At 48.8% G+C, this 24,840-nt stretch overlaps 1 protein-coding gene across 3 annotated transcripts in view; it reads left to right on the top strand.

The window, feature by feature from the left end:
- AKAP10 (A-kinase anchoring protein 10) overlaps nucleotides 1-18,728 on the top strand; it is a 45,691-nt gene extending 26,963 nt beyond the window's left edge. For 2 of the 3 annotated variants that reach the window (XM_074342056.1, XM_074342058.1), the window contains exons 9-15: nucleotides 1,435-1,579; nucleotides 3,259-3,432; nucleotides 6,147-6,256; nucleotides 9,058-9,140; nucleotides 13,684-13,736; nucleotides 14,348-14,443; nucleotides 16,875-18,728. In XM_074342056.1, the coding sequence (XP_074198157.1) occupies nucleotides 1,435-1,579; nucleotides 3,259-3,432; nucleotides 6,147-6,256; nucleotides 9,058-9,140; nucleotides 13,684-13,736; nucleotides 14,348-14,443; nucleotides 16,875-16,880 (667 nt within the window). In that variant the 3' untranslated portion in view covers nucleotides 16,881-18,728. The remainder of the gene's footprint in view (nucleotides 1-1,434; nucleotides 1,580-3,258; nucleotides 3,433-6,146; nucleotides 6,257-9,057; nucleotides 9,141-13,683; nucleotides 13,737-14,347; nucleotides 14,444-16,874) is intronic. The other variant, XM_074342057.1, reaches the window with a different exon arrangement.
- The last annotated feature ends 6,112 nt before the right edge of the window (nucleotides 18,729-24,840 follow it).

The following is a 24,840-nucleotide window of genomic DNA, read 5'->3' as shown; positions in this document are numbered from 1 at the left end:
TTCGCAGATACTTACTGAGTATTTGGTGTCTTCTTTGGAAATAAAGATGAATAAACTCAGTCTCTGCTGTCAAGGAGCTCACAGGGAGCCACGTACAAGCTGCTTTTCATTGGGGTGTGCACAGCGTGGGGGTCCTTAGAGTAAAAGTTGCTGATGGGGAAAGGGGAGGTGTGTGTGTGGCAAGCGGGATGGTGGCGGTGAGTTCATTGAGGGTTTCACAGAAGGAGGATTTGGATTGGATTCTGAGTTGGATTCTGCTGGCCAGAGAAAGTGGGAAAGGACATTCTTGGCAGAGGCACCAGCACAAGCAGAGCCATAGGAACCTGGGGAGCATGTCACTAAAGACTCTTGGCTCTGGGTAACTGACACCTGAGCAGGGCGTGTAAGCGGAGGAGGAACTCGCTGGACTGGACTGCAGAGGGTCTTAAATACCTGTGCGGGGGTGACCATGTCTTCTGGTGCAGAGCTGCTCAGCCAGACTGATGACTCAGAGGGGGATAGTTTTTCAGTAGTTTTCAGTGAAAATAAGAGGGCAGCAAAATCTTACAGTGAGCAGAACGGAAAACTCTGTCCCTCTTTTTTTTTCTTTTTTTTTTTTTTTTTTGATTTTCTTTGTTCTGTAAAGAAAAGTAATATGTCTCTGTGTCCACAAGCAAGTGGTAAGAGGAGGACTGGAGGGTGGAGAAGAGTCCGGGCCACGTGTCCTGGCCGCTGTTGCGCAGGCTCGCGCTGGGCTGTGAGCAGGAGAAGCACCCAGGAGCTCCTCTGTCCTCTCAGAGAGTCTGACTCAGCCGGTTGGAGGTGTGACCCAGGGGCCTTTAGTTTTAGAAGACACCCAGGTGATTCCGATAAATAGCCAGATTAGGGAGCTAGTCTGATTTTTCCCATTTTGCAGATAAGAAAACTGAGGCTCAGAGGGTAGTGCCTTTCTCAAAGTCACAGGGTGAATTAGTGGCAGAACTTGGACTGGGATGCAGCTTTTAATGTTTGTCCAGTGTTTATTTTAGTATAATGTATTTGTGGGAAAGTATTATATAGGAAACGTTGTTATATGGACGTTAATGTAGCAAGCATTTACATTTAAATATTTGGTCTGGAGTGCTCCAAAATTTAAATCATAGAGGAATATTTGCCAATTTATTTGTTGCGAGATGGGAGACTCACTTTTTGTTAAGAAAATGCTGATAACAAGAAAAAAGAAAGTTTTTTCCTGCGGAAACAGAAGAGTGGAGCTAAGGATGGTGGCGGGTTGACTCAGGTACCTCGGGGGCAGCGGGAATAAAGGTTGGGGCAGGGCTGTCAGCAGCCCCTCTCTGTGTCCTGGGTCTGCGGGCTGAATCAAGTAGCCCCACAGAAGAGTCTCTGGCGTAGGGGCCAGAAGCTGCTAATAATTGTGTGGCATTCGGTTTCACTTTGGCCGTCTTTCTTCCATAGGTACTTCTCCCTCCAAGCCACACATCCTCTTGGATTCGATGACGTTGTGCGGTTAGAAATTGAATCCAACATCTGCAGGGAAGGTGGGCCCCTGCCCAACTGTTTCACCACTCCGTTACGTCAGGCCTGGACGACCATGGAGAAGGTAACCAGACTTCAAAGGCATTAAACCACGAGAAGTTTTTACCGCTGGAACCCAAAATACTGTGTGGGGAAAACCAGTTGTAACAGAACGGTGGAAGGTGGAAGCTGCATGGCAGGGGTGGGGCGCACGTGCTGCGCGTTCGTCTTCACAGACTGGCTGACCTCGGACAGCTCCTCACCTTCTCTACCTTTGCTCGTCTGTGAAATGGACTAATAGAGATACTTACCTCAGCGTAGTTTGTGGGTAAAAATGAGGTAAGATGTATAGAGTGCGTGTTAGGGACGCAGCGTCCGACTCAGCAAGCATTAAAAGTGTGAAGCGCTCTCCTCACTCATTGTCACACCCGTGGGTCACTGCATAGGGTCCTGCAGCATTAGCCTGGAGACGGTCCAAGTGTCTCACCAGGACCCCAGCGGGGCTGCAGCGCGAGTTCTCAGCGTCGCGGTCGCTTACAGGGCCTCAGTAATGACTGCCTAATAACCAAGTGTTGGAAGTGGTGCGTGGATCAGTCTTCTAATGAACCAGAGCGGGCTTTACTCGGCGTTGCAGGGCCCAGGATGAGCCATGAGTTTATTTGGCTTAAATATGTCCTGGGCATCTAGGCGGAAAGGGATTACACGACACCACATGTAGAAACTGGGTTTCAGGAATATGGAAGAGTTACACATAAAAAAAATCATTGAAGGGCTAGCGGTAACCTGGATGGACTATCAGCAATTGCCCAGGGTTGGTCATTTTTTCATGATTAAAATGAAAAGTTTCTGATCATAAAGGAAAAGTTCAAGATCTGTATCATACAAAGAACGTAAACTTTCTGGTTAATAAAGTTAAAATACAGAAAAACAAACTGTAAAATAGTCCTTACTAACTGTGTATTTAAGGAAGTTAAGCCAATTTTAAGAATACAGTCAAGGATGCTTCGTCAAGTAGCACTGAGCGTCTCTGTGCTGGACGCTGGTGGTGCAGCGGTGCACAGGACGTGGTTCCTGCCCTCCTGGACCTCCGTCTGTGAGGAAGGCACATATTAAACACAGGCGTACATATTTACAGTTGTGCCAAGTGTTGTGAAGGAAAAGTTGGTAATGGGAAATGCCAATAATAAATGTGGAAACGTAGCATCAATATAATTTTTAAATGCAGATAAAAACATCATATAGCATTAGACATTTATTAAACAATGATTTTAAAAAAAACAACGCAGTGTTGGAAAGCCTGATGTGCAATGATATGTCTTCAACATCCTCCGCATTATCAGAGCTAAAATCTTCAGACCATTTCACTCAGTCATCACACCCCTGGTAATTTATCTTAAGGAAATCAGTTCAAAAGTCAGAATCAGTGTATATGCAAAAATATTTATAACAAACCAGAAAAATCTAGTTTCAAATTATATCCACTTCTTAGTGACTGGTTTCTGGTCACTAAGAAGTCTTGATATCAAGTCCATTCAGTAGTTGCATGGCAAGTGTTTTGGGGGCAAAGTACCTGTAAATTGTAAGTTCTCATTATAGTTTGAGTTAGAATGTAAACTGTATACAAAGGGGTGATATTTGGAATGTAACAAGGAGAAGCAAAATCGTGTGTGGTAACTGGTAGCATTGTAGGTAGAATTGTGTTTTGAAATAAAGTTGTGGCGTGTGTGATTCCACCATTGAAATAATGCATATCCTCTCTTTCAGGTCTTTTTACCTGGCTTTTTGTCCAGCAATCTCTATTATAAATATTTGAATGATCTCATCCATTCGGTTCGCGGAGACGAGTTTCTGGGAGGGGGTGTGTCGCTGACTGCCCATGGCCCTGGGGGCCCTCCTGACGACGCTCACCCAGGTGGCTCCGACGGTTTGGCTTCTCAGGTACCCACCGATTTCCTCCGCTGTTAGGAAGGAGGGCGTACGGATCCTTCCGTTCAGATACCGGTGTCAGACCCCGTTTGTAAGTTTTAAGTTGTAGAAGAAACAAAAACAAAGGAGAAGCAGAGTCAGCCTGCTTACTGTCTAGTCTGACCAGAGTGTGTGTGGCGGCTGCTGGCGAGTTACACTGAAAGGGGGCGTGTGTGTCATTCAGGCCTTTGTTCTGGCACTGGCACTTACTGGCTCTGTGGCTGCTGCTTTTAATAATCAAATGATATGACGTGTCTATAGCCTCCAGAAAGCCCTCTGTATAATTATTTGAGAAATTTTGGTTACTGAATTTGGAATGCTTTTTTATAGGATGATTGCATGAACTCCTAGATTTATTACTCTTTCACTGAAGAGCTTTTGGTTTCGTTTTGAACCGTGGTGTCATTGGACAGCTCCTTAACCTTCTTTGGTCTTTTTGGAGTGCTTTCATTCATCAGACCTGACCTGATTCTCCCCAAATCACACAAAATGGGTTGTGCCCAAGGAAAGAGTTCTGGGGACATAGTAGAAAGGTGCCTGATTTTATCAAAGCCACGCAGTGAGTGGCAGAACTGGTGGTGTGTTCCCGGTCTAGTTTCTTCACCGTGGTTTTAATAATGTAGCAGAGTTGTTTCCTCATCCCTGTTGACAACTAAATAAGTAACCCTGGACTTGGATCAATTTTCTTAGTTTATAAGACAGTAGCAATTTTATTGCCATAAGCAAGGCTCTCTCTGTAAGTTTTGAAATCAGAAAGTATGTGTTCACTGACTTTGCTTTTTTTCATTTGCAAGATAGTTTTGGCTGTTCTGGGTCTCTCGCCATTCCATGTGAATTTTAGGATCAGCTTTTCCATTTTGGTCAGGGTTGCACTGAGTCTTTAGATTGCTTTAGGCAGTATTGCCATCTTAACGACGCTGCCTTTCAGTCCACGAACGTGGGCTGCCGTTCCATGTAGGCGGCCTTTCATTTCTTTGAGCCGTGTTCTGTAGTTTTCTGTGTATAAGTCTTACACCTCCTTGGGTCAGTTTATTCCTAAGCATTTTATTCTTTTTGATGCTACTGTAATTTGCTTTCTTAATTTCATGTTCTGATTCTTCATTGACGGTGTGCAGAAACAGAACTGCTTTTGGTGTGTTTTGTACCTTCAGCTTTACTAAATTCATATGTCAGCTCTAATAGTTTTCCTGTGGACTCGTCAGGATTTTCTGTATGTAAGATTATGTTGTCTGTGGATGGAACTAATTTTCTTTCTTCCTGCCCACTTTGGATGCTTCTTTCCTTTGCCTGCCGAGCTGCTCCGGTTAGAACTCGCAGGACAGTGCTTAGGGGAAGTCGTGACGGTGGGCGTCTTGCTCCTGATCTCTCGGGAAAGCGGTCGGGTTTTCGTCGTTTACTGTGATGTTCGGTGTGAGACTTTCACCAATGCTCTTTATCAGGTTGACGTCCCTACTATTCTGTTTGTTGAATTTTTTTTACCATGAAAGGTGTTGGGTTCTGTTAGGCGTCCTTTCTGTGTCAGCTGAGGCGCTTGCGTGGGTTTGGTTTTTCTCTGTCGGTTTCCGGCGTCAGCCCAGCCCTGCGTTCTCGGGACAGCCCCGCCTGCTGTGGTGCGGTGGGTGCGGGGGGCGCGGGTGCGGTGCTGGGCTTGGCCGCTAGTCTTCGGCTGAGGGTTTTGCGTTTCACTCTGAGAGATAGTGTCCAAAGTTTTCTTCTCTTGAGATGCCTGGTTTTGGTGTCTTACCTCAGTGGCCTCATGGAAGAATTCCCTCTTCTCTTATTCTGGTGCCTCTTTCTGATTAATTGTGCGCCCTTCTCAGCACACAGAGAGAGCCCTTTTCACCCCTACTGTAGAGTGTTCTGTAAGCATCTGTTCCGTTACTATTTTTTTTAACTTAACGTACGCTTCAGTTGTAGATGTTAAGTGTGTTCCTGTCTGTTATTTTCAGTGGTGCTGCAGTAAGTAAGCTTGTGTGTAAGGCAGTGTATGTAAGTGCGAGTCTGTCTCTAATTTAATTTTTATTTTTTTAATTTATTTGGGGTGGGTATTAGGTTTGCTTGTTTGTTTATAGAGGAGGTAGTGGGACTGAGCCCAGAACCTCGTGCATGCTAAGCGTGTGCTCTGCCACTTTGAACTATACTCTTCCTCGCAATTGAACATTTAAAAGTGGAGTCTCTGGGTTGGCCCGCGCCCTGTACTTCATGGACGCACCAGCTCTGACTTGCTTTGTTTCCGTGGACGTGAGTGGGAGGGATTGTGCCGCTCTCTGTCTAGCCGGTCATTTTAGAAAGTGTCCTTTATGTTCTCGTTCGTCACAGGGCCACACTGAGAATCAAAAGCGTTCATGTTTATCATGTAGAAGTTGGGCTTTACATTTATTAGCAAAGATACACGTGCCCCAAAGGATGGGAGTTTGGCATGGTTGGGACCGTCGGCATGTCTGTTGGAACTTAGGTCATTAAGAAAAACACACTTGACTTACAGGTGCACGTGTCGCATGTTTTAATTGCGTGCTTTGAGGTTCCATTTCAGAGTCACTGCTGTCAAGTGTCTCACTAGTAACGGGGTTGAGTGAGAAGTACAGGTGTTTCAGAAGTAAAGATTTTGTCCAGATCTGTTATATTAAAACCCAGGACCGATTTGATTCCTGAATAACCCACTACTAATTTCACAACTTCTGTTGTAGTCCAGTGTGAAAAAAGCCAGTGTTAAAATTCTGAAAAATTTTGATGAAGCGATAATTGTGGATGCTGCAAGTCTGGATCCAGAATCTTTATATCAACGGACATATGCAGGGTGAGCATCTTTTGTATTTTCCAGTTTGAAATGTAAGAACGGTTTCTGATTGCTGCTGTATGTGCCCAGTGCTCTCACACGAGTGCTCCGTGGGGGGTGGTTCAGAGTGAGGGCTCGGGGCACGTCCTGGGTTTCCGTCTCGGCTCCGCCGCTTACCGGCAAGCTCTTTGACCCCTTTGTGTCTCAGTTTCTCTGTCTGTAAGATGAGGGTAGCGTTCCTACTTCACTGGGTTGTTGGGGGGATTGAATGAGATGATACTTGAAAAGCATCTGAACTAGGGCCTGGTATCAGTGAGCACTCGATAAATGTCAGTACCACCGTCCTTGCACCACCGCACACGAGACTAGTGAGTGTCATGTCTGCATGGTGTGTTTTAGGCTGTCGCTTCCGCTTTCATTTGGTTCACATGCCAGCTGTTTCAGAGTCTCTGCCTTAAAAGCAAAAATCAAGTACCGACGCCAAGATGATTTATTCTGGACTGTGTAACTATCACAGTCATCCCTCAGTGGCTGCAGGGGATTGGTTCCAGGACCCCCTCAGATACTGACATCTGAGGATGCTCAAGTCCTTTACCTAAAGTGGCTTACTTAGTGTTTTAAACCTGTGTACGTCATCGCTAGGATACTTATAACCCCTAATGCAGTGCCCATGCTGTATAAATAGTTGTGAGCACAATGTAAATGCTATGTAAATAGTTGATAGTACACAGCAAATTCAAGTTTTGCTTTTTGGAACTTTCTGGAATTCTTTTTTTCTTCCTGAATATTTTCAGTCAGCAGTTGGTTGACTCTGTAGAGGGTGAACCCGCAGATATGGAGAGCCAGCTGTACTTGGAAAATGGAATAAAATCATTCCTTTGTATTTAAGAATTACTAGGTTGTTTATTTTGTCTGTAACAGAAAGATTTGCCCATCCTCCTGTGATACACCACTTCTTGGACTTTACCATGGATTGAATCATAAAATCATTGCCTCTTCCCTAAAGATGGCTTGAAAACACAGAACCCTGTGTAAAGGCTTGATTCCCCCACCCCAGTCCCAGCAGTACCACAAAAAGGAATTTCAGCATGCTTAATTGCTTTCATCCGAAAGTAAAGTGATAGTTGACAGACCAAGGAGTCTGGAAAGTACCTTGGAGAGAGCAGGTTGTTGTCCTCGGCCATGTCGGGGTTGCAGTAATCTTCATTTCTTCTTGTAGGAAGTGGTGGACAGTAAGCCTGGTGACTTCATGCCATTCTTAAGGAATGGTTGGTTCATTTATTTCAAATCTTACTTGAGAAAGTCTATCAGTTGCAAGATGTTTTATTTCTGTAGTTTTTGTGTGTGTGTAAAATAAATATATATAAAAATTCATTAAATTTAAATTTGTAAAATAAATATATATTTTTTAACGTATAAAATGGGTCAAAAATAGAGAAATAATTATTTTCCTCAATCTTCAGAGGTAGTTTTCAGTGTTTGTTTTAGCTTTATGATTTTAGCATCTTCCTGCAATTTTCCAGAAGGCAAACAAGCCTGCACCGGTTGGTACATTGGTCCCCATGTAGAATCAGTGACTCACTAGGAAGGCCCTCTGAAAAAGAAGATCCACTTTGTCTGAAATGAAGTAACTTGCAGACACCACAAGATTTGTCTTTCTTCTTCCAACTAACTTTCAGTTACAAATGTATTAATCTCTCATGAAAGCTGAGTTTACAGGTGAGGCTGAGCCCCCTTATTGCACAGCAGGGCCTGTTGTCTCCCTTCCTCGAGGGTGGTCACTGCTATGTTGTGGTGTATGTTTTTGTTTCTTATGTTTATGTAACTGATATTCTGTATCTTGTGCTTTCACTCACAGTGAATTTTGAAGATTTTTCTGTTAGTCTACACAGATTTACCTCATTTTAACCATGTTAGAATGTTCTATAAATAATTATAGCTCGTAGCTGTGGCAGAGTAGTCCATAGTGTGCTGTGTTACTATTTGGCCATTTTGGTATTGATGAGTATTTAAGTTGCTTGCAATCTTACTGTTAAACAGTATAGCAGAGGACTTATTTTTATATTTCCTAGTGCCAAGAAGCAGTTTTAAAATTTTAATAGCCCTTACCAGTTTACCTTTAAAAGGATCTGTACATTTTACATTCTTACCAATCATTAATAGAGATACTAATTTTCCCCACATACTTGTCAAAATAAATAATATCAAAGTTTAAACTTTTTCACTAATCTGGGATTATTGCTTATGAGATTGAGCTTCTTTTGGGCTGTTTGTTGGTGGTTCAGATTTTTCTTCTGTGAATGGCTATTCATCTCCTTTTCACATTTTTCTGTTGGCTAATTCCATAGTGATTTGTTGGAATTCTGTGTGTTTCTGGATATTAATTATCAGTTACTAACATCTGTTAAAAATAAGGCCTTTCACTGTGTTCTCTGCCTTCTAAGTTTGCTTTCTGTTACTATATAATGTATATAATTACAACATATTTTGATCTTGTTAGGGCAAGTCCTACCTTTCTGCCTCTTTTACAAAGTTATTTTGGCTATTCTTATGCCTTTTCTGTATGAATTTTTATAACTGAGTTATCTACTAATTCACCATGTTTCATAAACTTTCTGAGGACCTTGAGTGGAATTGCTTTGACGTAAAGATGACTTTCTGTGGGGGTGGTTCTTTTGAGGTAAGCCCCACTCTGAGTAACATGGGATAGACGTAAATTGTATTTCTGGCTTTCTAGATCTAGATGAGATGCTTAAAAATTGATTTTTTCTTCTTAATTTAAAATTGATGTTATAAATTATATTCTTTTCATACTTACCTAGGAAGATGACGTTTGGAAGAGTGAGTGACTTGGGGCAGTTCATCCGGGAATCTGAGCCTGAACCTGATGTAAAGAAATCAAAAGGTTTGTGGTGTTTTTATTTACTGCTCTTGTCTCGCCTCTACTCATGTTAGTCACTGACTGTAAGTGAAGGACCATTGAGATACAGACTGTTTCTTTTACAAAGTGACTGCCATCTCTGTGACCCTGCATCTGCAGTCATGCATGGGTATCAGGGCTTCGTGTAGTCAGGTCTGTACAGTCGCTCTGATCAGGAGGTACTGAACCTGCTTTCCTGTCACAGAGGCACGTCTGTGTGAAAAGGCACTTGTCACCTTTCTATTTAAAGGCAATATATCCAGTCCAGGTTGGACTTAAGGTTTATCTTGAGACTCTTTATTGTATTAGATTTCCTCTAAATCGCTGAAAATTATGATGAAATTATAATGTGGAAAATATTAATAGGTTGAAATTCAGTTCCTTTGTTTAATCAGCAAAAGAGTGTTTGGTTAATTCCAAAAGTTAAACACAGAAATCCTTTTTGACAGGTACGTTGTTTGTGACTGATTTCAGCTTCCAAACAACTGGTTTATACAGGAAGATTTTGGAAACCAATGTAGATCCAGTCAGATAATATCTAGAAATTTATCAGTGTGGTTGAACTGACAGTACTGCCTCGAGTAAAAAAAAATACTAATTTATGTAAGAAGAAAATGCTCCATTTTGATAAATGTGTCTAAAGTTAAGAGCTCTTGTTCATGTTGCTGTTGAATGGAATAGAACCACATTCCCAGCGTGTTTATCTTAGTTTTGAACACATGTCGTTGGGGGATGAGTCGCACCGATTTATGTTGGTGAATAATCTACTTTGGGGTCAGATATAAATTAACGGAGTGAGCAGAAAGTGCAACAGTCGTTGAAGTAGGTTAAACCATAAACCAAAAAAGGGCCCGTTAACCTACTTGTCTTTATTAGTTCATCCCAATAATTGGTTTTATTCCTGTTTTGCCAGAGAAGTCTGAGGTACACAGCTGGGAAAAGCATAAAGGTGCAAGGACGTCTACACAGTTCTTTCAGTAAATGATTTTTTCAGGCCTCTGTGCACTCACACTGGCAGGTTAGAGGGCGCAGATCCTGCTGTCAAGAGACTTACGGTCTAGCGTGTCTTTATCGGGCAGAAGATGTGGGGATGCACGGGAGGCTGGAGCGGGAAAGCCACACGATGTGAGTGATGTTGTCAGAAGGGCGACCCCACGGCTGGTTGGAGCATAGACTGTCGGGGCGCGGGGGGCAGGGAAACGGGCAGGGAAACGACGTTCTCGCCGCGGTCAGTGTAAGGGGCGAGGACGGCGGCCGTGGGTCCAGTAGCGGAGGAATGGTGGGGTTTGGTTCTCTGAAAGTGGAGGCAGCAGGATCGCGTCTCTGCCAGCAAGCCCATGCCTCCAGTTACTGGTGTTACTGCTTTAACCGAGATGCGCCACGGCAGGTAACGACTGGTAGTTCCTGCAGTCTGAGTAGATACGTCTGTCTGTCCCGGCGCTTCCGTTAGTTGTCAGGTGTCTCTGTGAGTCGGGTGTTTTTCGGTGAGTGAGTGGCGTTGTGTAGGAGCTTACAGATTCGGTTCACTCGCTCAGCAGGCACTGAAGTGACCCCTGTGTGCAGGACACTGCGCTGGGCCCCAGGGATGCAGCTGAGAGGGTGTGGCCTCTGTTCCGCGGCGCTGCCTGGGCAGGCCTGTTGTGCTGCTGCCCCGGGGGACGCCCGAGCCTTCGGGTGCTCCGGGTTGTGTTCCTTTCCTCACTCCTTCCTCCCTCGTGTCTCTTCCAAAGTGGAAGGTGCACCTGAGGCCTGATGGTTCAAGTTACACGTTTTGGTTGGCCTGCGTCATGGGTGATGCTACATAGTGTTTTTAAAAGGAGAATAGATGTGTAGAGAGAGGTACTTCCATCTCCGTCTCCTGAAAGGATGCAAGAAGATGTAGCCTAGAGTGCTTTGGGGATGAGAAGAGGGATCCTTTACTTTCCGCTGTACCCTATTCCTCTCCTTTCTGAGTTTCCTCACTCCACTTGCTGCTTAGCCCCCCCCCCACGGCACCCTCTCGCCCCTTCGCTGTGACCTTCAGTGGCCCCTGGCTGCCTCTATAGCTTCACCTCGAACGACGAATGGCGCTTCCCTTTGCAGACTGAGCTCCAGCTGGACGCTCCTCCATTCTTCGGAGGCCCCCTCCTTGAGGGCGTCTGCGGCCCCTCCCCTCACAGACGCCCTCTTCCCAGGAGACCTCCCAGCCCACGTGGTCTGGGGCCGTCCACCCCACCAACACGTCACTTCTTCGTCTTCTTGTTCCCGGTCTGAAGTCATCTTGTCCATTTATATGCATATGCTTGTTCATAGTCTCATTTCTCTTCCATTACTAGAGTATCACCCCTCTGACAGCAGAGATTTTGTCTATCTTATTTGGCATCGCATTCCCTGATTCTAAAACTACGCCTGGCACGTGGTAGGTACTCCCTGAATTAATTAACCTTGAAGAATTTCAGTGGATGTTATCTGCGTGGTAAGATTACGGGTTTTATTTATTTTATTTAAGAAGAAAATTGTTCTTGGTGACACAGACACTAAGTTTTCTCATCCAAATTGTTTCATTCTTGTGAAAATACTCAGAGCTCCGCTTCCCTCTTCTCAGACCCAAATGCCGGAGGTTTCTGAGCATTTTCAAGCTCATTCAAATCTTAGATGATGCATCTGTGGGTGCCCCTCCTTCTTCTACAAGTGAGGACGTTGAGGATCAGGGGAGCTGCAACTTGTTGGGGGTCACCGAGCAGAGTAATAGCAACCCCAGGGCTTTGCGTCCGAGTACCATGTGGACAGGGTTGTTTGCAGTTCAGCTCTGCTTCCTGTCCCTCCCTCTCCTTGCTGGGGGCAGCTGCGAAGAATCTTTGTCGTTTACCAACCTGTGGTTTCATTTTGGATTTTAAAACTCCGACAGTAGAGCACAGAAGAAAGGGCTGAGTTTTGAGGCAGTGTATCTCTCTTCTGCAAATATGAGAACTTTGCTCTCAGGGCAAGCAAGGTAATTTTAAGTTACCTTCGAGTCGTCTGGGACAAAGTGTAGCAAGAAGGAATTGTAAAGAGCGTGGTGAGCGGGTAGTCCCTGCAGCTCAGTCCCCTGTGCCGGGGTGCAGTGGCGGGAGATGAAGCCCTGCTTACGCTGGGAAAGCCCCTGCCTGTCACAGGAAGAAGCCTGTGTCACTGTCATTCAGGCACCAGAGGTTTCTAAGCAGAGAGCAGTGAGGTGCATTTTTCTGCCCATAGTCTGGGAATGAATGGGAGTTGGGGAGAGACCGGAATTAGACTAGCCACGTAGTAGAATTTGCTAGTAATGTAGAGAGAAGAAAAAGAAGAATGGAGGGTAGGTAATGGTAGCAGGAATTAGAAAGAAGATCAGATTTATAAGACTTCCCAGGGGGAATTCAGGAGACTGCATCCAGGGTGGAGTTTGGTGACAGATTTCATATGGAGAGTAAATGAGGAAGGTAGATGAGTTTTAACATGAGTTCTCTAGATGAAAAATTACAATGTTAATTTTTAATAGAGGATTAAGCTAATTTCTGAGCTGGAGGCTGCAAGGAAGAGAGTAGGTGCCTTGGAGCACGTTGGGGCGGTTTGTGAGTGGGAGACCGTCAGCGCAGCGAGGCTGGGGGTCCCACAGCCGCCAGGGACGTCAGGCAGATCACGAAGTGTTGCGGCTCTGGTGGCTCTACCTGACATTAAACTTAACCGGACCAGCGTTCAAACTTTTAGCTAATCATAACAGTTATGCAGGGGGAAGGATCCAGGCTTTTGTTTCCCATGAATGCTGTAGTTGTATGGAACCATAGAACTGGAGAGCTGGGTCCCAGTCCTTGAACTAGTCAGGGCCTTGCCCGAGAAACGATCTGCCAACCACTTGGTTTAAGGCAGCGTCAGGATGCGAGCCTGTTTGTATGAATGAAAGGAGACGCTGTGTATTTAATTCCTGGAAGTAGAGGCTAGCCCACGTCCTTGGCGATCCCTCCGCGTCTAGACTGCAGGTGTAGATAGGTTGTGTATCTCCCAGGAAGCGGAGGTGTGCTGTGGCCTGGGCAGAGTGTGGCTGGCCCTTGAAGACACTGGTCTTACCCAGCGAACTCACGCGGACCAGAGGCCCAGCGCCGAGCAGCGTACTCTGCCCTGGACGCCCTTCTGTATCGGAGCTGAGCGGAAAGATTTGGGTCCCTGGTGGTGGATTGATACCTCCTGGTGTGCTGCTAGATTCTTACCCCAAGACCACATCCTCCTCATGGTTTTGTTTTACTCTTTGAATGTTTGCTGCAAATCTAACACTCGATAGTTTGTTTCCTCAGGTGAAGCGAGTAGAAGAAAAATCTAGAACTCTAAAACAGCTTTTCACAATTTTTCAAACCTTAATATTTGAAAGTTAAGTATCCTGTTATGGAGACAATATAATCAGTTTTTACTTAATTTGGGGGTGAGGTTATCCCCCCCCCAAAAAAAATCCATGTCTGGGAAATAGTTTTTAAATAAGGGCATTTTTTTAAATGTAAAATTATGCGTGAGATCTACATTCAGCTTTGGCTTTGTTTTCTAGGATCCATGTTCTCACAAGCTATGAAGAAATGGGTGCAAGGAAATACTGATGAGGTAAATTCTACTTTTACTGCAGAGATTCCTGTTTGTAAGGGCATCTTGCCTAAGTAAGGTTTCAGGTGTTCTCTGTCTCTGGTTCCCTCTGGCACATCGCTGCTTCCCTACCTGGGATGTATCTGGAAGGCATGGGCCTCCTAGCATCCCACAGTTGCCTGGTAGAGGCAGTGGCAGTACCTTCAGTCCAGAGACTCTGGCCACTGAGAAATACCCATGTGGCCAGGTTTCCATTGACCAGCAGCCATTGGTAGTCAGTGCAGAAACAGAAGCTCGGGTGTTTCCTTCCTCGCTGTCAGTTTTACTTTCAGAGGTGGAGGTTTGCTTTTTTGAGTAGTTAGGTACATTGAAAGACGAGAGTGGAAAAAGAGACATGTTTTGTTTTGACGTCTGACATGAAAGCGGTCAGGAAGTTGGGTGGCCCGTAGCTGAGTCTGGGAGGCGCTGGAGAGCATGTCAGTATGTCACACCCGGGGGCAGCCCGGGTCCTTTCACACACGGATCCCGCGTCTTTCTAACTAGGCAGAGATGATGTGCATGTGCAGACCAACAGTGTGTGTTGGTTCTGTTCGCGAATACGCATTATCAACAGTCTGAACGCCTTCTTCCAGGCCCAGGAGGAGCTAGCCTGGAAGATCGCTAAGATGATCGTCGGTGACGTGATGCAGCAGGCGCAGCGCGGCCAGCCGCAAGCGGAGTCCGCAGGGGTAAGGGTGGCAGCGCGCTGGCCCGGCGTCGGGGACGCTGCGGGGAATTGGGTTCCGGAGATACAGAAACGTGAACGGACATAACGGAGCTCCTGCCTTTGAAGGAGTGACCGTCATAGGACTTGCCTTCTAGTTATAAACAGCTGGAGAACTCTCAGACTAAATGGAACAGCAGTTTCCAGACAGCAGGCAACAGGCAGCAGAGAGCTGTCGTCCCTGAGAGACGGGTGGCACGGTAGTGATCGCCAGTTCACCTCCCAGGAGCGGTTTCCAAAGTGCAGGGAGGGGGAAGCCTAGCAAGGTCAGAGTCTTGCTGAACCGAGGAGTCAGAAATCAGCGTTTGGAGAGCCCAAGGTGGCTGGAAGTCACAGAACAGGCACAGAAAGGAAGGACCCGCATAGAGAGGGAGCTCCGGAGGCATTGAGAGAGGTCCTTTTAAGTCCTTGGCCACGTGCTGATCTGTATACATGTTGGGGGAGATGCCCGTTGCTAGGCAAAGAATTGGGGGGGTTAGCAGGCTGCACGGGTCTTGTGCTGTGGGGCTCGGAGCGGTTTGTGTGCCCGCTGGCCGGTGAGGGCAGACCTTGTGGCACACAAGGCGGTGTCCTTGGGAACGCTCTGCCTTACTACGAGACGTGGACTAGCCCTGGAGTGAGGCACCACAGCCAAGCTTAAAAGCAACTTCTGAAAGGATCAGACAGCTCTGGACATAACAACCGCACGCCAGAACAGAGGCCAACCCCCCTTAAAGGAATGATCCGGGAGAACATCTGCTCACACCCTGTGGAGACACCAGGCGCCTCCCCTGTTGTCTGATTAGCGAAAGCTGGGAAGCCGAGGTACCTGTGCTGAGATGGCATCCCGTGTACCCTCCATGGTCTAGAGGTGTGAATTTAGGTTTGGGTCCAGCATCACCCCTTCCCTGCCAACTTTTTTTCTTTTTTTCGTAGAGGGGGCGGTAATTAGGTTTACTTATTTTATTTTATTTTTATTTTATTTTTAATTTTAATTTTTTGATGGAGGTGCTGGGGATTGAACCCAGGACTTCGTGCATGCTAGGCATGTGCTCTACCACTGAGCTATACACCTACTCCCCCCACCTCCCCCAGCCAACTTCCTAGCCAACTTTTTACTCTGAGAACTGTCTCTACCAGAGCTTGGTTTAATTTTGAATTATTCACTGAGCTGATTCGTACCAAAGCTCAGTTCACTTTGGCAGATTCCATCCTCTTTTCTCTGTAAGGGTGCTAATTTTTGTCTATATTTATCCTCACTGGCTCAGTCAAACCTAAAATAGCAAAGAGCAAGATAAAGGTGTATAAAGCAGTGCAAGGTAGTTATTTTTGTGATGCCGCATCACGTTGGTGGTAAACGTTTGACAGTGTGGCCGTGTTCTTTAGAAACTGTGGAAAGCAGATGCTTCAGAGGAAGGCTTTCCGTCTGAGTCGTGCGTTCAGGTTTTGTTACCACGCGCTTTTCCTTTCTGGGACATACAGATATGTTCTGCTGGGCTTTCTCTCTGTCTGGCCAGGATGTCTGTCCTGCCTGTCTGCGGGGATCAGCAGTGTGTTGGAAGGTAGGGGGCCTGGACCAGCAGACCTAGTTCAGGCCACCTCTAGTCAGTGCGTGTGCCCTTTCGCAAGTTACTTTTCTGCAGCCCTTCATTTCCTTATCAGTTGATCAGGGAAACTGAACAAGGAAATCTCATTTTGTAATTCTCGTTCTGTGACTGCAGAAGTGTGAGTAGTCCTGCGTCCACAAAGGAATGCCCAGCCCCTCCTCAGCCCGCTCTGGTGCCTCTCTGCTGGGAGCCCCTGCCCTGCGTTTGCCTGTGGAGTGGGCCTGGGCGGCTCGCACCGGGCCCTCGCAGCGCTGCTGAGTTATCCCGGTGCAGTGGAGGGGCGCTTGGCCCCAGGAGGCACGATGATCAGAGCTCCCCTCTTTCCTTCTGGAGGCTTTGGTGCGTCCCACGCTGTGGCTCTGTTGTCATTTGTAGGTGGTCACTTAGGCTGTTTGAAGTTGCTCCCTGTTACAAACAGTACTTTAATGAATGAATGTGTGTGTGCAGCTCTGCTCTTACTTATGGATGCATGAGAGCTAACTCCTAGGAGCAGAATTTTGTATCAGAAAGTAGGTGTCTGGTTCTGATATTTATTACCAAAACAGAAAGATAAAAGCGGGTCTGGGTGCCAGTCCTTGTGTGACGGTGGGGGTGGGGTGGCGGTGTGCTTGACCTCTAGGCGTCCGTTCACTGCCGTGTGAATGACGAGAGCTATGGTGCTTTACCTCCCGTGACTGTCGTCAGGTCCTGGCTGTCATGAGCACGGTATACAGGCGGCACTCACTAAGTGTTGGTTCCCTTCTTCCTTAATCTGTGGTGATGTGTCGCTGGTTATAGAAATGGCCCTTACCATTTTCTTTCTTTTTTCAGCTATGACTCAAGACCTGAGATAAAGGAAATCAGCTTTTGGAGGATAAGAGAACTTTTTCCCTTTGTTGGTTTCTTCAACACAGCCGATGAAAACAGAGCACTGTATTTCTTTTCACTGATAAAAATCACTGTTGTTCCCAAGAAAGAATGGCAGACAGTCCCAGACCTCCATCGCAAGCAGAGCGGCACGTAGACACACCTGCTGCACACAGTGTTCACGCAGTGAAAGTCAGAAGCAGACAAAGTGGTATTGTTTACATTACTAGAAAATTACTAGTTTTCCAATGGCAATAACTAGTTTTCCAATGGCATTTATGGAAGAGTTCCAGTCTGGAACCAACAGGGACCATGTGCTGTGCGAGGCAGAGGAGCGCAGAGCTGAGACCCGGTGCACGTCTGGTAGCCCATCCCTAACAGCAGCGTGAAGCAGGTAGCAGAGGTGCTTGGCCCAAGCAGGCGGGGGAGCTGGCCCCTCCGGGGGCCCGCGGTGCCGGGCGCCGGCCAGCAGCCTGCCTTCCTTCCAGGGCGCGGGGCGAAGGCTCGTCCTGCGTCTCCCTGCACGGAGGCGGCAGTGTGGAAGGAGGCTGACGGGTCACGGGGCAGGTCTTGGTGACACTGGCCTTCCCTTTGGCGGTGGTGTACGGTTTTCATGTCGTAATAGCTCCTGAGATGCAGTGTGCTTAAAACCAGCCCCCCCCAACCCCCCCAACCCCCCCAACAAAGGGCTGAGCGTCCTGAGCTCTGAGCGCTAGGGCTTGCTCCCCTGGGGTCCTGTCCTCCAAGCTCCTCCCCTTTCCCCAGTGCACGGGGAGGGACCATCCGGCAAGGATCACTCCACTCTTCCCCTTTGGTACCTTGAACAGAACGTTTTTTCCCAGATGGTACAATCTTTTCAAAGAAGATGGGTGGGCAAGGGCTGAGGGAGGAGAAGCACTCGACTTTGACTGCCTCCCCTTTCTTTGCTGTGTGCCGCGACGTGTGTAGTTCGTGGCCTTTTCTCTGTCTGTCTGTTGGGCAGTGAGAGACCCCCTCACTGCACTCCCACTTGGCCGGCTTCTGGGTCTCGACCTGCTACCACCAGCAGGGCCGCCCCGATGGCGAGCACACTCCACTGGCCGGCGGTGCCAATGCTGCCCCACCACCCGTGACTGTCACCGCCCGTGACTGTCGGAGGGGAAGGAACGTTCTCTTAGGGTGTTACTGCTTTTGCTCAGACTTTGCAAAAAAATATATATATACATAAAAATATATAATTATTAATCATCTCTGTCCTTGAGAAAGTCTTGAATGAATAGAGAATTTATTCCACTGCAATATTTGATTGTATAGAGGCACACTGTTTCATCAACAGAAGAAGCGAAAAGGCTGTGTCTAAGTGTTTGGTACCATGTACCACCTGTTATTCTTCTAAAGCGAAGTATTCATGTACCTAAACCACCTTCTATTTAATTGTGTTTGATTTTAAAAAATATATATGAATTATATTTAAAATTGTGTCAACTTTCTGCTTTCAGGGCATTTATGGTTCTTCTATTGAAATGTGTTGATCCCTCCAGATACTTCCATTTGCTTTACCAAAACCCAGAATGTGAGCGGCTCCTGGACTTAGCCTTATGTTTGGAGTGAATGGCATTAGACCTGAGGTGTTATTAGATGCATAGTCTGTGATTGACTCAAGTCTGTTCTTTTAACAAGTACTTCCATCCATTTCAGTTTGCATCAATCTCTAAATAACAGAAAAGCAATATAAAGGTCACAGAATAAACTGATTTTGGGCGACTCTTACTGCCTCTGCATGTTTGGGAGTAAACTTCTGTACAACTCGAGGCTGCATAAACTAGTGCTTTCAGTTAAGATGCTATCTGGTTGTTTCTCTGTGTACGCTGTGTGCTTCTGAGCTAGAGATGTCAGTGGTTCTAAGGTTCTTATAAAGAGAAGAACAGCACGTGTGAGACTCGGTGACTTTCTTCTGCCCCACCTGCTGTAGGACACAAAGCAAAACGTGGCCTGAAGCAGTGAGGCCGACCGGACTTGCGCTCCGGCTCAGCCCTCGCTCTCACTGGCGGCGCGGGGCTGGCTGCATCTGGTGGTGCTGCAGGCTCTGTGCAGGTGCCCACAAAGGAGGAGTCTCGGGCAGGGTTTTCATAGGTTCCAGAAATCACGTGAAGCCCCATCTTTACTGTGGTGTTGACATCAATGCAAATTGTTTAAAAAGAGAAGGTTTTAGTGGAAAGGGGTACCTTTTGTGACTGGGTGTGTCTTCAGCCCTCCTGTGAGATTTGATGAAAGTTGAAAACCAGTCTCAGCAGGTCCAGCGGAGAGCAGCCAACCGGAGAGCGCCTTCCGCAGCCCCGCCTGCGCCCGGGCTCTGGCAGGGCTTCACGACTTGTGGGCTAGTCTTGGAGCTTCGGCCACTTCGGTCAGAACTCGGAGGGGAGCATCACTCCGAATAGGACACAGCAGACCTCTGTCCTGTGTGTTTAAGTGCTGCTGGCTAGGCCCCTCTGAAGCGCTGAGCGCTCTGCTGGCACTGCTGTGGGGCCACGTGTGTACGGGAGGACCTTCCCCTCCCTCCCCGCCGCCCACAGCAGTTGGACAGGGTTGAACTGATCCAAACAGGCCCAAGAGAATTCTTTATCCTAAGAATTGTACAAGGGGAAGGAGAAACACCGGTCCCCGCCTGGGGCTGCAGCTCGCCCGGGCCCCTACAGAGGACAGGCGGGCATCTGTGGAGCTGGAGACCAGAGACGGGAGAGCCGGTGGGCGTGGGAGCCGCTGCTGGGGAGGACGCGCAGGTCCCAGGGTCCAGTCCTGCATCCTTGCCCTGGACGCCAGTCACCCTTCAGGTGTCCTCAGAGTGCATTCTGCCTTTTTAAAAGTCAGTCTGAAGTGCGTTTTTATTACGTGTAACCAAAGAACCTTGACTAAAACTCGACCAGACCGCTCTGATCACTAAGGGTGTGCCTGCGCAGCATGTTTGCAAAGCACTGCAGAATTCTGGAGAACTTGTCTTCAGTAAGCCTTCCTTGGTCATTTTGTGTATGCTTTCAGCGCTAAAAGACACCCTCCCTTTTACAGGGAGGAGTCCCTCAGGCCGGGAGAAGGGCAGGGCTTTGGCCTGTTGTGGGGGCGTCGCCTCCTGGACCAGGCCTTTGTCCTCTTCCCAGCAGCCCTTTGAAGGGTGAACACCATTCCCACTTAGCACCTAGAACCCAGGAGTTTCTACTAGTGAGGAGCCAGTGAAAGCTCCAGACGAGGGGGGCGTGGTGGTCACGGGGTTTGTAAGTGCTGACCGCCTCTGTCCTGGGCCAGGGACCTGGCCTCTGGCTGAGCCGTCAGTGGCAGTGGATTCCAGCAGGACGTCAGGTTACAAGTTAGGAGACCCTCAGGAACAGCGACCATCCGGGGCCCCCTACAGACGAGCCCCCTGGGCCCTGAGGGGCCTCAGCTTGGGCAGGGGTGGGTGGGGGTGGCCTGCAGGGGCATTGCAGGGACCCTGCGAGCCATCACCTGGAGGGTGCTCGCATCCCATCCGCTGCCTGTCACATGGGGTCTTGTGACAGGTGTGCCCTCTTCGGCCCCCTTCGGACCTTCTGCTCCAGCCCTGGCCCCTGGAGTCCCGACCCTGCTCAGAGCACTAGTGCGCCGCCTGGACACGGCTGAGCAGCTCCAGGGCCACGTCTCAGTCACCCCAGAGGAACACTGGGACCCCAGGCGGGGGCCCCAAGAGGGGCTTTGGTTCAGCCGAGGGGAGCTGGGGTTTGCCCAGGAGCCGGTAAGGATTGTGACGGTAGCACTTCCTCGGATGCCCGAGCCCCTCTTTGACTGTGCCTTCAGGCTCAGCCCCAAATGATCTCAAACAGGCCTCAGCTTCCATCCCGTCAGGACCCCATGGTCCCTGCACCCTGGGAGAGGCTCGGGCTGGCCCTCCGGCCCCCATGCTCACCAGACCCAGCGGTTCCTCCCAGCAAAGAGCCCTTGTTCCTTCTAGTGACAGGACTGCTGGGTGAGCCATGTGCCCCCAACATGCCTACGGCATGTCGATGGTGCAGGGACACAGGAAGGGGCGGGACACTCCTGACCCCAGAGCTTGCTTTGTACTTAGGGGACAGAAGCTGGAAGTTCCTCCAAAGTGGGCGCTGCTGTTTCAGATTCAGGATGGCCTTTCGAACCTGACTTAACACCCCTTCCTCCCAAGGTCCTGCCAAAAGTCTCCAGGCTGCTGTGACCTCTCGTGCCACCCTCCCCTGAGCCCGGCCCCCCAGTCCCCCAGGACTGGTTGCGGCACGGCCCCATTCCTTCCTGATGCGGGACACACTCAGGTGTGGAGCACCTGCTGACAGCGGGGTTGGGCGCCTGAGGCTGCCCAGGCCATCTCAGCCCTGGGGCACCCTGGGAGCTGGAAATGAGGAGACCAGGGAAGGGTTATTCTGTGCGTGTGATAGAAAAGTCCTGACAAATACTGTGTTGAGCTGATGCCATGTGGTGACAGCCCCTCCCTAGTCCCACTTTAACAGGAATCACGTTCAGCACTTGTATGTGCCGGGCGTGCGGTCTTGTGAGGGCGAGCCTCCCCCATGGACGAGGAGGCTGGCGGTTCGGAGGTGAAGGAGTTCTCCGGGCTCCCTGGTGCCAGGAATCTCCCACGCTGCCCGGCTGTTCCGCGCGTCCTGTGGGCCCGCCTCTCATTCTGCAGCAACTTGGACCTCACTACAGACTAGGAGAGCAGATGTTCAGGGTCTAACAAAAAGGTGGGGGGCTGTGCCTTTGAAATTAAAAGCGTTCCATCCATTACCTAAACCTTCACGTGCATCCGGGTCCCCCGGAGAACGGGCTGAAACCACCCCTCCCCCACCGAGTCACTGAGTTGGGAGATCTGGGGTGGGGCCTGACCTGAGAATTTGCATGGTAGCCAGTTCCCAGCCCTGCTGCTGCTGCTACTGCTCGACCTTAAAACCTTCCCCGTAACTGGGAAAGGAATGTCTTCACTCCCTTTTATTGGAAGTGTCCGTGCTACACAGCAGTGCAATTTGAGACCTTCAAGTACAGAAATCCTTTATCAGTATTTGGATGTTTGTCAAGGCCAAGAGTCCCCAGACACCAGTCCACCGTCTGTGTCAGTACCTGGGTGGGTCTGGGGCCATCAAGGTGGGCGTCGCCCCCTGGGGTAAGGTCAGACCAGTCCCGGCTTTCCAGTCTTAGCTCCCCGGCCCCCAGTGCCTTAGCTGGGGACAGTGCACCTGACATGTTCCTCCAGGTCTGAGGCTGGGCTGTTGGGGTCACACCTGAGGTCCCAGTGGAACCTTTGGCACAAACCCAGCCTGGCCCATTTCCTTCCAGTTTGTCCCCCAGGTCCTCACTGCGGCCCTCTGAGGCCCTGGCCAGGCCATCCTGCCTGCCTCCCTCGCCGCGCTTTTCCAGGTCCCTCCCCTGGGGCACTGGCACTTCGTTCTCCTGTCCTTCCTTCATATCCTCCCTCCCCACCATTTCTCCCTTCAGCCCAATTCCAGGGGTGCCTGTCCTCAGTGCTGGGATACGAAGTCCCCGGGACACGCTGCCCACCTCCTTGCAGTCTCAGAACCAAATCAGGGTGCATTCCTAGGATGAGTGTTACCTGTTGGGGGCTCTCTAGGCGGTTCGCAGACCCCTGTGCGTCCCAGACTTTCCCCAGAACATGTCCACTGGGTGTGTCTTTTCCCCAAGATACCATTTCTTCACAGTCCCAACACAAGCTGGCCACGCCGTCCCCTCCCCCAGCTGGGCCAGGACTTCACATTGGCCTTGTCTGTGACTGCCCAACCCTGGCCAATGCTGCTTCCACAACCGGGGGACTGTCCTCTCACCTGCGTCACAGCAAAGCCATCCCATTGACCCCGGGTAGTAGTGAAGGAAAGTGCAGCATTGTTTGCAGGGTGCCAAGCAAGGAGAATGGGCAGCTCAGGCTCAGAAGACCCGAACTCCCCCAGGGCTTTCAGGGAAGGGGTTTTAAAGGCAACTTTAGGGGTGAGGGAGAGGGTCAAGGGGTGTGTGATCAGCTCCTGCACAATTCTCTGATTGGCTGGTGGTGAGATAACAGGGCAGTGTTCCAGGAATCTCAGTCATCAGCCTGTTGGTTCCAAGTGTTCTGGGGTCTACTTGCTGGTGGTCAGCTTGCAGTTAACTTCTTCCACCTGGTGGCCGTTTCAGTATCTGCAAAACAGCTCAAGGATGCGGCTCAGGACATTATCTACAGCCCTTGAGGAGGAACCAACGGTCTCTAAACTACGATTATTTTGTCTTGTTGGACTGTTTTCCTTTGCTACTTCTCTGATTAAATTTGCTTTTAGTAACTTGGGGAAGGCCTTGGAGGCTAGAGTCCTTTTCTAGAAACAAGAGGCAGGGGACGCAGGAGTGGGTCTGTCCCAGGGGAGCCCCCGTAGGTCCTGCCAGGCTCCATGACACTGGCTCCCTTTCTTCAGAGCTCTCCCAGCCCCCTCATTGCTGCCCCGAGAAGCCGCCCTGTCCGTGGTGACCACCCGGCCTGAGCTCTTTGGCTTCTCTGTCCCCAAGAACTGTTTCACTCTGCAGACACCCGTCACCAGGCTTCATCATCTCCAGCAACCGCTCTGCCTCTGGCACCCCCTCCGCTGCGGTTCACAGCAGCCGCACGTGGTGCAGGCTTTGCAGGTTTCCAGTCCCTCCGGCTGGAACAGGTTAAAGGAGGGGAGGGGGGCCACTTGGGAATTACTCCGGGGGCTTCCCTTGCTGTTCCGAGAGGTGGGTTTTGCAAACCAGCTTTCAAAGAGCGATTTCAAAAGCAGCAAGTGAGGCGTCTTGTGGGAAGGCTCACGGACCTGCACATAGATGGCACTGCGGGGCAGGAGGAGGGCCGTCCTCGCGGGGTGACTTGGGTCAAGCTTCCCAGGGCCGCTGTCAGCCCAGCGTCTAGGGCCGCACGCCGAACACCTTAGACGCACGTGAGGGGGAAACGCCTTGAGAACCCGTGGCTCTAGATACAATGAAGACACTGATGTCCCAGAGGCTCGTAGAGCGTGAACAAGGTTGTTAACTGAAATGTGAGAGTGGGGGGAAGAAGCAATATTTTGTACTGACGTATTCTTGCAGACAATGTTATTTTAAATACGCATGTGTAAGTAAATTAATAAATTAGATATTATAACTAGACATCTGACTGTTTTGTCAACATTCCTAAAAATTTAAATACTCATATTGAAACCCTAACTTTTTTAGTTTTTCTTTTTTTAAACGAAGGGACTGGGGGTCGAACCTAGGACCTCATGCGTGCTAAGCATGCACTCTACCACTGAGCTGTACCCTCCCCAGATACCTTGATTTTTTTTAATATTTTTCTTTAGGAAAATCGGGATTTGCCTTAAATGTAGGATCACTTATATCTTGAATGGACTCCCTGTGGTCTGCTGAATAAAGTCCAAATTCATTTATTTAGCATTTAATGCCTTAGCTGACTTAGCCTCCAAGACCTCGGACCCCTGTGCTTTTAGCTCCACCTCTCCACATTCTTCCTCAGTGGGCTTCGCAGGCATCCTCCCCACACTCCACCGTAGGAAGTCCTCATCTTGAAGGCTCGCACCTCCCCTTCCTCCAGAAACCTTCCCTGATATCCAGTCCACCTGAGTCCCCCAAGCACGTCCTCGCACAGCGTCCAGTTCGGCCTCATCGGGGGTGGGTGCAGCTCCGTGGTCGAGCGCGTGTTTCGCATGCACGACGAAGTCTTGGGTTCAATTTCCAATACCGCTGTTAAAAAAAAAAATTAAACAAAATATAAAAAAGCAAAAACAATTACTGGTTCATAGAAGGGCATGTGTCAAGACAGGCCCGACACAGCCCCTACAGAAAAAAAAGAAGTTTTTGATGGTGCGTTGCCAAGAAGGGGCAGGGTGTTTGTTTTCTTTGGTTTATGACAAAGAAGACCCACTCTGACCATCTTCCGTCCACGGCTGCCCTC

This window comes from Camelus bactrianus, chromosome 16 (genome assembly GCF_048773025.1).
Source record: "Camelus bactrianus isolate YW-2024 breed Bactrian camel chromosome 16, ASM4877302v1, whole genome shotgun sequence".
Classification (NCBI taxonomy): domain Eukaryota; kingdom Metazoa; phylum Chordata; class Mammalia; order Artiodactyla; family Camelidae; genus Camelus; species Camelus bactrianus.
Note: the sequence above shows the minus strand (reverse complement) of the source record. Positions and strands in the feature narration are given on the sequence as shown.